This window comes from Sebastes fasciatus, chromosome 12, assembly GCF_043250625.1.
Source record: "Sebastes fasciatus isolate fSebFas1 chromosome 12, fSebFas1.pri, whole genome shotgun sequence".
Taxonomy (NCBI): domain Eukaryota; kingdom Metazoa; phylum Chordata; class Actinopteri; order Perciformes; family Sebastidae; genus Sebastes; species Sebastes fasciatus.
Genome location: NC_133806.1, coordinates 18424777 through 18437074, shown reverse-complemented (window position 1 = coordinate 18437074; position 12298 = coordinate 18424777). Strand labels below are relative to the sequence as shown.

Sequence of the window (12298 nt, the reverse complement as noted above, 5' to 3'; positions counted from 1 at the left end):
CCATTTCCCCCCCTCATGTCTCTCTCCTTTCCCCCATCCTAACCCCGGTCGTGGGGAGAGACGGAGGGGGGAGGCTGAGAATTCCTTCATAAGACCTAAAATAACAACCACATGGAGACAGCCGGGGGCTACACGTACACACACACACACACACACACACATGCAGGAGGATACACGTTGACCCATTCACAGATGTCTCAAAGACATACTAAACAGGGATAGACTTACGAACACAGACAGATGAGGATGTGTAAACACAAATATTGAATCACTAGCTTGACTTTCATGCACTCCGAGTTGTCAGATTGGTCACAGGAGAAACCTGATCAGGGTTGACAGCTACTCCGGTGCCAGGCCTCTAACACGGCCTACCTCATAACACTCCCCCTACTGCGAGCAGCAAGCCCCCCTCCTCTATGACACTCACAGTGCACTGTCTGTACAGGAAGGAGCATCCTCGCACCAGCTACAAGATCCAGACATGAAACACACACTGTTGCAATGTGTGCGCAGTGTGACGCGTCCTGCGGTTGCACTGCAGGTTAGGGTTAGGGGTCGTGTGTGTGTGGAGAAGGGTTAGTGGGGTTAGGTGGGGTCACCGCCCTCCACATGCGGCGGAAGCTGTGTGTCATTAGGGAGGATTGACACTGTCAGCCCTGGGGACATGTTCCCATAAGAGAAACCTAGACACAGTTTATACAGACGCACATGCTGTATTTCTCGTTGCTATGTAAATACATACAGTGTACAGTAAAAGATGTAATCTTATATGAAACACTAAAAGCAGATGAATCTAGAAGACTTTATTGTGTGTCTGCATATGTTTCTGCACAAAAAAAAGCGTATACTGTACTTCTTATCTCACTAAGATCATACACGGCTGCACACACAACTACAAGACATGTCGAGTTTATATACGGCATACAGATGGTAGAGAAAACGGATACAGAAGTAAAGAAAAACCCGACGTAAAGCTTAACCATAAGCCACCAAAATGGCTTCAAAGGTCATAGGCATAGAGTCTACAAGTCTCTGGAAATATACTTCATCTGTCCAAAATATATTCCATAATTTGTTTTGTTTTTTTGATGATGGTGGTGGAGGAGAGTGTAGTTGAACGCACCTATATCTCCCATACAGTAGGTGTTCAACTGGGCTGAGATATAGTGACTGCGAAGGCCATAGCATATGATTCACATCACTTTCATACTCATCATATCTTCACAGTAATATGTCACGGTAATAATGCTGTTGCTGCTGAATGACCAAACAAATGTCTTTTTTTTTGGATAATTGTTTGTATGCATTTGCTTGTCGATTCAAACTCACATATCCAAAGTTCTGTGCTCCTCTTGGGACTCCGGCTAACAGCTCTGGGAAACATACAAACAAAGAAAGACTTACATTAGCGTGTGTGTATGTGCGAGAAAGACTTACAGAGAAAGAAAGGGTTTGTCTCAAAGGCCTGAACCCTTAAACCCTCTACCCAGCCCACCCTGTCAGAAGGGCCAAGTGTTGCTGAGAACACACTGAGTGATTGGGTGATGGTGTATTGATTGATTAGTGCGGCGCCGTGGACTTCGAGGGACGATCTGAGAGGACCCACCCAGAGAGCGAAGACAGCGTCCCCTCCTTCCGGCCTTCCAGCTCTACCCCAAAAGGCTCAACCACGAGCCTATAAACTAGGATTTCCCAGCTCCATCTTCACTCAGAACTCACAGTTACGACCAGTTCTCCAGTCTGAAGAGGGTTTGGGGAACATGACCACAACAAGCTTCGTACCACAACACAACACAACACATCAACAGGCATGTGTAACCTCTTAAGGTTCGCTTTAAGTCTCCCGGACATGTGTTGTGCCAGAGGGGGTTCAGGGCCTTTGCGGGGTTGGTATGGGGGTATGTAAACGCGAGGCTGTCCCGTAAAGATCCCACTACATGGTGATTAGCAAAGAGGCTCCAATAGACAGGAAATTATGAATGGGAAGCTAAAGTGGCGTTGGGGGGAGGAGGGTCTCATGCGTGTGACAGAAGAGTGAGTGTGTGGTGATAGTGTTTGAAGAGAAAGCAATAAAAAAATTGTTTAAATGCTTTAAAAAAAATGATGTAGCATGACTGTGGTTGCTTTATTTCTTCATATTTTCTTTAATAAAAGAGCTGAGCCTCAAATTACTTGGTGATGGCATGGGAATGAACGTCAGCGGCACCTGAAACTCGCAGAGGGATGTGAATCAAAATGCCACACTGCTGGCAAGTCATAATCAGAACTTTTATGACTTTATTTTGGCCTCCCACGTGAAAGCTTTAAGGATAAACTCCTTTGCACTTCTCCCCACCTGCACGACTTTAATAAAACGATGCTGTGTGTGCGTGCCTGTCTCTCTCTCCACCTAATACTCAAGAGATTCTGGACTCACTCTAGACCTGAAGAGGTCTGCGGAGTCTGCCACTAATCATTCTAATCAGTCAAAATGGAGGAGAGGAAATCCCTTTATCAGCAGTTCCCGAAGTCCTGTCCCCTCAGGGTCGCGACCCAGACATACAGAGACGGTTCTCATTACTGCCTCTGAGTTCAGACCAAGACACTGTCACCCAGCTGTCCGCTCCCTATCGCTCACCCCATAACACCCCCCACAGTGGTCCTGGCATCCAGCCGGAGAGAACAGAAAGAGAGTGTTGCAGCGGTTCAGACGGCGTTGCAGGGTGCCTGCTGGCCTTGTTAGTGAGGGATTCGTCTGGTGCAGCATGTGGTTAGTTATAATGAATTGTTGGCTTTCTCACCTTGTTCAGAGTCTCCTGTAAACTCTCCCACTGCCACAGAGTAACCTAGAGAGAAATCGGTTGCACATGATGACATATGGGCGAAATTAACTCATCGCTCTGTGTAAACCATATGTGATACGTGTAATGTAGTGTATGATTACTATTTAGATCACAACGGTCGTCACTTTGTGTGTGTGTTTGTTTTGTAAATGTTACCAAGGTAGCTGTCGTCGTGTGTGTCTTCAGCAGCTCGAGTGTGTTTCTCTCCTGGAACCCGTCTCAGCACTGCCTTCAAAGAGTAGCCGTTCAGTATCTCGGCTATCCCCGCTGTCATTACCTGACCTGCACACGCAGATAAATAGATAGAGAAAAACAAACACTCAGGGCAAGAGAGTCACATCTGTTCATGGCCAGTGGTTTCAGCTCGGGACCCCATGAAGGGAGCACCGCCGCCCTTCGCTATAGAAACCTGCTGGAGCCGACCCATCTGCTCCACATGAAAGATGCACAGAGCTAACGACACATGCGAGTCTTCCCCGACGAAAGCTAAAGCACATTGTTGGAAAAATACTCCAATGTTCCTTTAAAACACCCTCAAGAAAGCGCCTGTCCTCTCCGCAGCGAGGATTCTGAATTATAGGTGTGTGCGCACAAACAACACCCTTCCTCTGCTGTTGAACAAGAGGTCAAACAAACAAATGATTTTATCTACGACCGCCCTCCACTTTCCATAAATCCTCTCTTAATGTGTGTGTGCGTGTGCACTGACAGGGTGGAAAATGTGCCCTCTTAACCCTCCTTCCAACTCCTCTTCCTCCCCCCTTCCCTCTCCTTCTCCCTCACACATACGCTACGAGTTTATCTCCCAGAATAACATATCACTATATCAACTCATTATTAAACCTCCATCTGATTAATGAGACACCGTGTTACAAACTGTTAACACAGATGCATAATTCACTGCAGCTAATTTGAAGTGTCCTTTACACCCAGAGATAACAAGATTGTATATAAAAGAGTTTTTTATATGATGACTCAGACTGAAGGCTGAAGATAATCGTTGTATATCAGAGGCCATAAAATCCAGACTGAGTGCTTTTATAAACATTCGGAGGAAGTGTTTTAACCGGAGGCAGCCAGCCTTGCCACGCTGAGGGCACAGATAGAGAGAGAGAGAGAGGGAGCAGTCCATTAGGTTGTTAGTCTGTGATGCCTGTCTAGTGCGGCATTTATTATTTAACCATGTGTAATAACAGCAGCAATGCCAAACAACAAACCAAAATCATAAAAAAAAATTGTGCAGCAGTTTTGACATATCCATCACTGAGCCACTTTCCTCTTTATGTCTTTCTCTCTCTTCTCCATCTCTCTTTTCTAAACAAATGACATGACGCACGGGGGTTTATAAAGAAGGGAAAGAGAATTAGATAGATAGATAGATAGATAGATAGATAGATAGATAGTAACTTTATTGATCCTGAGGGAAATTCAAGTTTCCAGCATCACAGTTCCATAGTGCAAAACATGTTAGTAAAAAGGCAGTAAAAAAAGGTAGTAGTACAAAGTACAAAAAATATACCAGATATAAAAATACCAAGAGATGAAGAAAACTGTTAAAACTGATTATAGTGCAGGGTAACAACTGTGATACAGGACTATTAGAAAAGTGAATATAGTGCAGAAAAAAAATATTAAAAATGAATATAGTGTAATATTTGTGCAAATTATCAGTATAACTGTCTCCTTGCTCCAGCTGCAGAACTCTTCTAATTTTAGATAACACACTCTCACACACCTGGCGTTGGGGGAGTAGCGCTACACTTCACCAGCTGAACTCTGACACACTCTAGCTGTGTCTACACCTATTAAGACACTTCATCCCTCTGCTTCGACTAGCCCTGCGTATCCAGCCAGCTAGCTGACCTCAGCGCTGCTTTTATCGAGCAGAAGATCCATCTTTCTTCTTCTCTTTCTGCGTCTGACTCACTCCCTCACTTCTCATCTTTCTCCCCCCCCACTACGCCGCAACATGTTTCTATCATCTCCTTAGCAATCCTCTATCGCTCCCGCTGTCCTCCCTGCTCTCTTTCTCTATCAGTCTTTACATTCTCTCCTCCGTCTTTCTCAACCCTGTAGCCTGCCCTTGAGCCTCTTCCTCTCCTTGAAGCTTTTCCAAGCCCCTCTGCGCTTTATCACGGGGCAGAGGGGCAGCTCCTCCACACTCCATTACCCCCCGATCAGCTCATTACAGAGCCCAAACACCCATTTCCTGTTACACTGTTACAGACAGAGAGCAGCATGGAGGAAAAGGAGCGAGTGAGGGAAAAAGTTAAAGAAAGCAGCAAAGAAAGAGACGCATTTCTTTCCACCTTCTCCTACGTAAGACTCCTGTAATGAAACTGCAGATTTTGGCAAGTGTGTCCACATGCATATGTGTGTATGTGGGCTGTTCTCACTGTTAAACTCATCTCCATTCTCTTCCCTCATTTGAACACCTTCCCATCTATGAAATCATTGCAAAAGAGAGACAGGCTTACGCATTGTTGCTGCAGTTACCTTGCCAGTAAAAGCTTCCAGGTCCTCCTACCACCAGCATTCCTTCCTGGAATAAATACAATTAGTTAGGGTTAGTCATGTGACAGATGTTTGTTTGAGACTAGAGGGGGGTTATAACATGTGTAGCTGTGTGAGCGTGCACATATGATTCCTGCTGTCATGCCTGTTGAAATGTCCGGTGTAGAATGAAAACTTCCTGTACAGGAGGGTAGAGTTGGACCATGAGACAGAGGTCAAAGTTCACCTTAACTATACAGTGAAAGAGTGAGTGTGTGTTTGGTCTATTGTGTTCAGAGGCGATGGGTCATATCAGGAGTGGAGGCTCCTCTAGGGACAAACGTGCTCTCGTCTTCCCAGAGACCATAAATCTCAAAAGGGAGTCTTGTGTTTGAAGAAACCCCTCTGCTTGCACTTTGACAAGGGGACGAGATGTGTGCAGGGGGGTTGTCATGGCGATAGTGTGCGGTTGTTGCTGCGATCTTTACCTTGGTGAAATCCACACTGAAGCCAGCCTGGCAGAACCCCTGTCCCTCCGGGTCTGGATCATCTGAAAACCACACAGACACACACATCTTTCAAATACTACGAAAAGCATCTTAAAAAAACAAACATTGAAGAAAAACCTATTAAAGTTTACATAAAAATGTAGAACCACTGAGGTGTGTTTCTGTTTAAATTACTGCATTAAACTGTGCATGAACATAATAAATCGTTCTCCATTTCAGAGGCACCCTGAAGTGAGGCTTAATGATGCATAACGACACACGTGCACATATAAACAAAATGTGAGTTATTGTAATAGTCTGAGTGGTCGTAGATTCATGCTAAGATGAAGCAAAGAAGCTGTTGGAGGCAGAAGAGTCATACTTAGACACATAATAAAGAAATACCTCCCCTGCTGCGTTATTCCACCCTTGAGAACAATTGAGTTTATATTGTGATTATAGTCTTGATTAGTCCGAACTGACATAAACAACAACACAGAGATCTTTAACAACCTCCCATTACAAGAGGGAGTATGAGTCTGTGTATGAGAGTACATGAGTGTGAACGGTGAGGAGTGCTTATGCAGAGCGGATGATGGAGCGGATGATAAGAGCTGTGTGTTTGATCTGCTGTTGACGATGTGCCACCTGATAAGCTCCATTTCTCCTTATCACACTCTGCTGGTGCCTCATATCACGGTACAGGGTGAGAGGGGTCGCAGGAAGAGAGCGGGAGAGAAAGAAAAAAGCTGGAGATGAAGAAGAGGAGGGGGTTTGGAAAATCCCATGAATCCCATTCACAGAGCTGATGACAGAAAGAAGAGGACCAGAGAGAGAAAGCCCGGCCAACAAATAAGCCAGTCTGCTTGCTGTTTTTCAGTCATTGCAACCACATTAGAAAAAACACACAATGGGCCTCATGCAGCAACATTCTCTTAATTTCTTTTTTATTTTCTCTTAATTTTCTGTTACGAGAAAAAATAAGAGCTCCAGATGCACCAAATGTTCTTAATCTTCCAAGTCTGCTCCAAACCAGGTGTGCTGAATTATGAATCCCACTTGGTCATAAATTGGAGGCATGTGGCCGATTGTTTATTATTAGCATAGGTAACGCACATGTCCCTTTGGAGAGATGCCGCCAAAGAAATGTGGTAAATATGAACAAAAATAAAAGGACATTTGTTCGGGTGTTGCTTCCTAAATGAGGCCCATTGTCTCAAATTTTGTTTTGATTTGGCCAAGTTTTGAGACATCCACCTCTGAGATTTCTGCCGCCATGCAAATACAATAGAAGTTTTGGCAAAACATGCTAGCAACAGTTTTCATTGGGACTATTTCTTCAGTAGATAGTAGTTAGTAGATAGTAGATAGTAGTAATAACAAGTGTTCACAGTGAAGTCAATCACTGGCGATATGATACGTATCATGATACAGGGGTTATAATTCAATATAATGCAATATACTGCGATTTTTTAAATCTAATTTTAGGAAAACTGTCATAGTATAAAGAACATACCAACACATGCATAAAATCGGAGTAAAAAAGTTTTTTTTTTTTATGAAATCAGAACATCTGGGATCTAAAATTGCATTCATCCCAGTCCCTGTAACATCCAATATCATAGCACTACTTTTACATAATACAGTGCAAAACCAAAACAGCATCACAAAACATAATATTATAAAACAAAATTACATTCACCTCAACTTTAGTGGGGTGGAGGCAGGGATCTCAGAGACAGAATATCAAAACCAGGACAAATAAAGCATAAACTGTCTGCAATGCAAGATACTAGAGGTAAGTGAGAAATGTATTTTTGAGTGTCATTTTGGTGAACCGACCCTTTAGACTTGAGGCCCAGATATTATGTTTTATAGGTTGACATAAAACTTGGTGCACCGTATTTAAACTTTATGCCATATTATGACATATGAGACTGATGCGAGATACAGTATACTAGGTCATGGTCTATTAAAGCCATGTCCTAACATTCTGAATGTTATGGTTAATTTGTGTTCATGCTGACAGCAGAGAGAGAGAAAGAGAAAAACAAAAGGAAGGGAGAATGGAGGGCAGTAAAAAGGGAGATGGAGACAGTTGGAGACGGGGCTGCGGGGTGACTCACTGGTCCTGCAGGGTGAATATTCTGCGTAGGCGCTGAAGTTCTGGACGGCCACATAACAGGTCCCCACGGGGTCCTTCTCCCCACTCATTTTCACTGTCCGCCAGTGGTAGAGAGGAGCACACGCCTGCATGACAAATAACAATCTGATTTCCGTTTAAAGACTTCAAAAGCCTTAAAAAAGAGAACAATTTGTGTAACCTATAGTTTTCAAGCTTGTATAATGATACAGGTGCTTCATGTCTGAACTGACGTCATGTCCACTCACCACCACTTTTCCTTTGTGTGTCCTGACCGATGCTCCAAACCACTGGTGTGACTTAAACTCCAGAGGCTCTCTGGTGCCATTTACCTTAATCATTCTGTTATCTGGGGAGAGAGACGGAGACAGACGGGAAGTGGAAAAGACATAAAAAAAAAAGCAAATGAAAGAGACATTTCATAATGACGCCAGTAAAAGCTGATATTGACTGCGGTAATGTGGATCCAGGCCTGTAGCTCTAACCCTGTGAGTGGAAAGCATTTGTCCTTGATAAGCAACAACAAACAGCAACAGTCTTAAAAAGGCCTATAACAAACATCAAAACACCATTTGTGCCCCCCAGAAACAGACATTTGTCAGGATGCCGGAGGCTTTTTTTCAGTCAAAGCTTTTCCTATAAAATGTAACAACACTTAAGACTCTAACTGGGTCTACACACACACACACACACACACACAGACCCAGACGCACGCACACACACACAAAGTTGTCCATGCATATTATGAGCATTTCCCAGCCGGCTCACAATAAAGTGTCAGATTCGGTGTGAGTGCATGTGTGTATTTGCTCTGTTGTCGATATTTTCCAGCATTATTAAAGAGCAGCTGGCTCTCTTTAGAGCCGTGCAGACCCCCCCACATTTAACACCTTCATTTAGCATGTGCACACACACATACAGGCAGACAATAAAAGCATATATATAACAGCAGGTGTACAGAGGATTGTTGTAGAGTTTATTTGATTCTAAATCTATTTCTATTTCTTGTCCATCCTCATTCATAGTATGTATGGTAGATCCTACTTCCAAATTGTGTGTTTGCATGCTTTTAAATAAATTATTCTAATATCTAAAGAGAAAAATCATGACTATATTGAATAAGAAAGCCAGTTACTCATCATATCATAGACCTAAAGGTTAAAGAACCAGGCTCATGACTGGAAAGGAAGTTATTTGAATGAATGAAGAATACTCTTATTAGACACACCCAACCTTATTGAACTGCTCTGAGGCCACAGCAGAGGACAGGCTGTAGTGTGAAGCTCTCAGATTTGTGTTTGAATGCGAAGGACATATCTGAGAAAAGAGTGAAATTGCTACATCAAGTTTCTCTGAAGAAATAAAAGAGAACTAACTCTATGATTGATGCGTGTATCATTTTCTGGCAGATTATTGGATCAGCAAGACAGACATCAGGTTTCCTTACTCTAATCATGGATCAGATAGGATCAGATGGCACGACTTGACACATCTGCATAACGTCACTGAAGCCACACACACGCACACGCACACACGCACACACACACACAGGTACACATGTGAGGCTGAAGTATGGATATTAAACAGTACAGTACTCACAGATGTTCTCCACTTGTGCTGATATTTTTTAACAGTGTGCATGAGTCTCTTAGTCTGGTTTATACCTGTAATAAAGGGTCTGCTGTAACTCTAGAAATATCCACCGTGGCCACTGTCATCAATCACCCACCCATTCTAGTGAATAGATACACACATGCACGATGACTATGCACACATTTCTTCCTCTGTGTTTATTCTTATATCCTCTAAGCCTGAAATTTTCCCCACAACACTTCACACTAAAACTAACCCCTTTGGGGGGGAAAATAACACATAATTAACTTTAGGGAGAGCCAAGAATATAGTCCTCACTTTGGAGGTTTACCCTCATCTGCACGAAGCCTTGCTTTAGTTTATAGGCACAACAATGAAGTCCTGCTTGCATCAGCTGATAGGCTGATCAGCTGTTTCATTCATGCTTCAGGAGCAGTATCATTGATACACCAGCTGATTGGCAAGCAGCTAAAACAAAACATCCAATCATATTCATACATCTGCACACGGCGGTGTACGACAGCCCTCTGCTGATATCCTCATTGCTGCATCTCCATCCACAGCTAAAAAACTTTTGAGCTTTTGATACTGTTAACTCTGCTACAATCTTATGTTCATGTGTGTTTACAACTTTCTCTGAATCCTGTCTCATAAATTATATCTCCCAACAGATACTTGTTGCAGCTCGGATTCTTTGAGTACCGCTTCCACCAAAGTTAACTGTTCAACAAAAGGTCAGTTCATCATTCTCCATCTCTCTTTTTGTGGTCCTCACAAAGATGATGGAAGCCCTCACAAAAAGAGACAGAGAAACAAAGAGAGAGAGAGAGAGAGGGAGAGAGAGAGAGAGAGAGAGAGAGAGAGAGAGAGAGAGAGAGGATAGACTGATGGAGACCGAGAGAGAGACAAGGGGTGGGGAGAGGAGACAGGGATACATTTTCAAGATCTAATAAAAAGCAGACCTCACCCAATCCCCCTTTCCTCTGAAGGGGAACTAAATTCCCATGTGCATACAGTTTACCCCCCTCCCCTCCACTCTCTCTCTCTCTCTCACTTGTTCTCTCTCTCGACCTCGTGCACACACACTTACCACTCAGATGGAAAAGCGTGCATCAGAGACATTAGACGCACAAACACAGGCTGATTGGACAGCTAACCTTGATGATAATATATTGAAAGGCATAATCAACATGATGCAGGGCTTGTACCAGCAGACCCGCCAGCCACCTTTTTCTGTTAGATGAAGCTGATGAGACCCATATGTCTTATCTCGCTTTTTCATGCAACAGCACATGTGCCAGCTCATGTCCATACACACATAGGCTATACGAAACTCCAGAGGTTCCAAATGGATGGAATATAACATCTGGGGCCACCTTTAAAAAGGATCCACTAGTTGGACCTCAGCTAAATGAATGCTTGTTACATTTTTATTTCTGTTATTCACTAAAATACTCCTCATAAAAGTTATTCCTTTCAACACAAATGCTTTACAACATGAGTCTATAGGAACGTGATTATACTCCAGTGGGGCCCCCAGGAGCTCTGTCATGAATTCATTTTGATCCATGACATGAAAAAATTGAAAAAGCTTTCCGGTTACTCACTGGAATTATCAAAAGGTATCTGTCTGCAGCTGTCCGGGTGTCCAGGCCAGGGGCAGTAGTAGACAGCTCCAGCCTCCACAATGCCAGGCTGAGAGGTGTTCGCCTTGGGAGCCCCAACCAACACACTGAACCTGGTGGGGGAAAGAAAAACCAAGGTACATGCAGGAAAGTGTACAATGCATTATGCAAACTTGTGCAGACAATTTTGTCTCATTCATACATTCTTCTCTAGTTTCATAATGATGTTTTCTCTGTGCAGCAGAAATCTGAATCATTGCTTCTGTCCCATTACAGTATGTGCAGCTACAAACATGATAAAGCCCCATTTATTTTCATTGAAGTTATAATTTGTTTTCCACCTCACATCATTTGGATTCTCTTCCCCTGAGTCTATACTGAAAAAACTACAGGTATACAGTTTTAACTCCTGCAGGATACCTGATGGGACAACTTCAGTCACACTCACGTGTTGCTGTCGGGGGAAGCTTGGTAGAAGTCCACAGAATAGCCGAAATAACTTCCATCAGGTCCCCTGTAGACTGTAGGATGCTGTGCGTAAAGGTTGAAACTCCAAACTCCATTTAGCGCCGACAGCAGCCCCAGAATAAACATCCCAGAGGAGGAAACACAGTCCCAGACGCGCTCCATCCTCAAAGAACAGCCAGCTGCGCACAAGTCCCAACCAAATGAGAGGGAACTGGGGGAAACAGAGAGAGAGAGAGCGAGAAAGAGAACGAAAGAGGTGGAGAGAGGGTGGTTCCTCCGTGCAGGTGAGGTAGGTTTGTCCCGGGTTAAGTCACTGGATCACTGCGATCCTGACACCCTGAAACCACCAGGTCTGTCCAGAGTCTCAGCTAGGAGACTACCCGCCCTCTGCACAAAACTTTACCCCCTACATGCACACACACACATTCACACACACATACACACACACATTACAAGGCACAGACCACATCTGAGCGCGCAATGGGACAGGCGCGTCATCGCTCCTTTTATGGCACACTGGCACAATTGAAGGCTTGACACAATGACACAATGAATAATATTAAAAGTGAGATTTACTGCCACACAAATCTCGAATCAGTCCAGAAATATACGCACGCGGAGACTTGGCACGATTACAAGATTTGTAATTGATATGGTTGCTATGAT

The 12298-nt window shown here is 43.7% G+C and overlaps 1 protein-coding gene across 3 annotated transcripts in view; it reads right to left on the bottom strand.

Annotated features, from left to right (window-relative positions):
- The window catches only part of itga8 (integrin, alpha 8), a 40629-nt gene extending 28637 nt beyond the window's left edge, over positions 1–11992 (bottom strand). For all 3 annotated transcript variants that reach the window (XR_012596205.1, XR_012596206.1, XM_074653795.1), the window contains exons 1-9: positions 11613–11992; positions 11147–11277; positions 8195–8295; positions 7930–8053; positions 5804–5865; positions 5319–5364; positions 2979–3104; positions 2781–2825; positions 1330–1373 (exon numbers count right to left, since the gene is read on the bottom strand). Coding sequence is in view for 1 of the 3 variants with exons in the window: in XM_074653795.1 (XP_074509896.1) it covers positions 1330–1373; positions 2781–2825; positions 2979–3104; positions 5319–5364; positions 5804–5865; positions 7930–8053; positions 8195–8295; positions 11147–11277; positions 11613–11794 (861 nt within the window). In the remaining 2 variants the exon portion in view is untranslated. The remainder of the gene's footprint in view (positions 1–1329; positions 1374–2780; positions 2826–2978; positions 3105–5318; positions 5365–5803; positions 5866–7929; positions 8054–8194; positions 8296–11146; positions 11278–11612) is intronic.
- Positions 11993–12298: the final 306 nt, after the last annotated feature.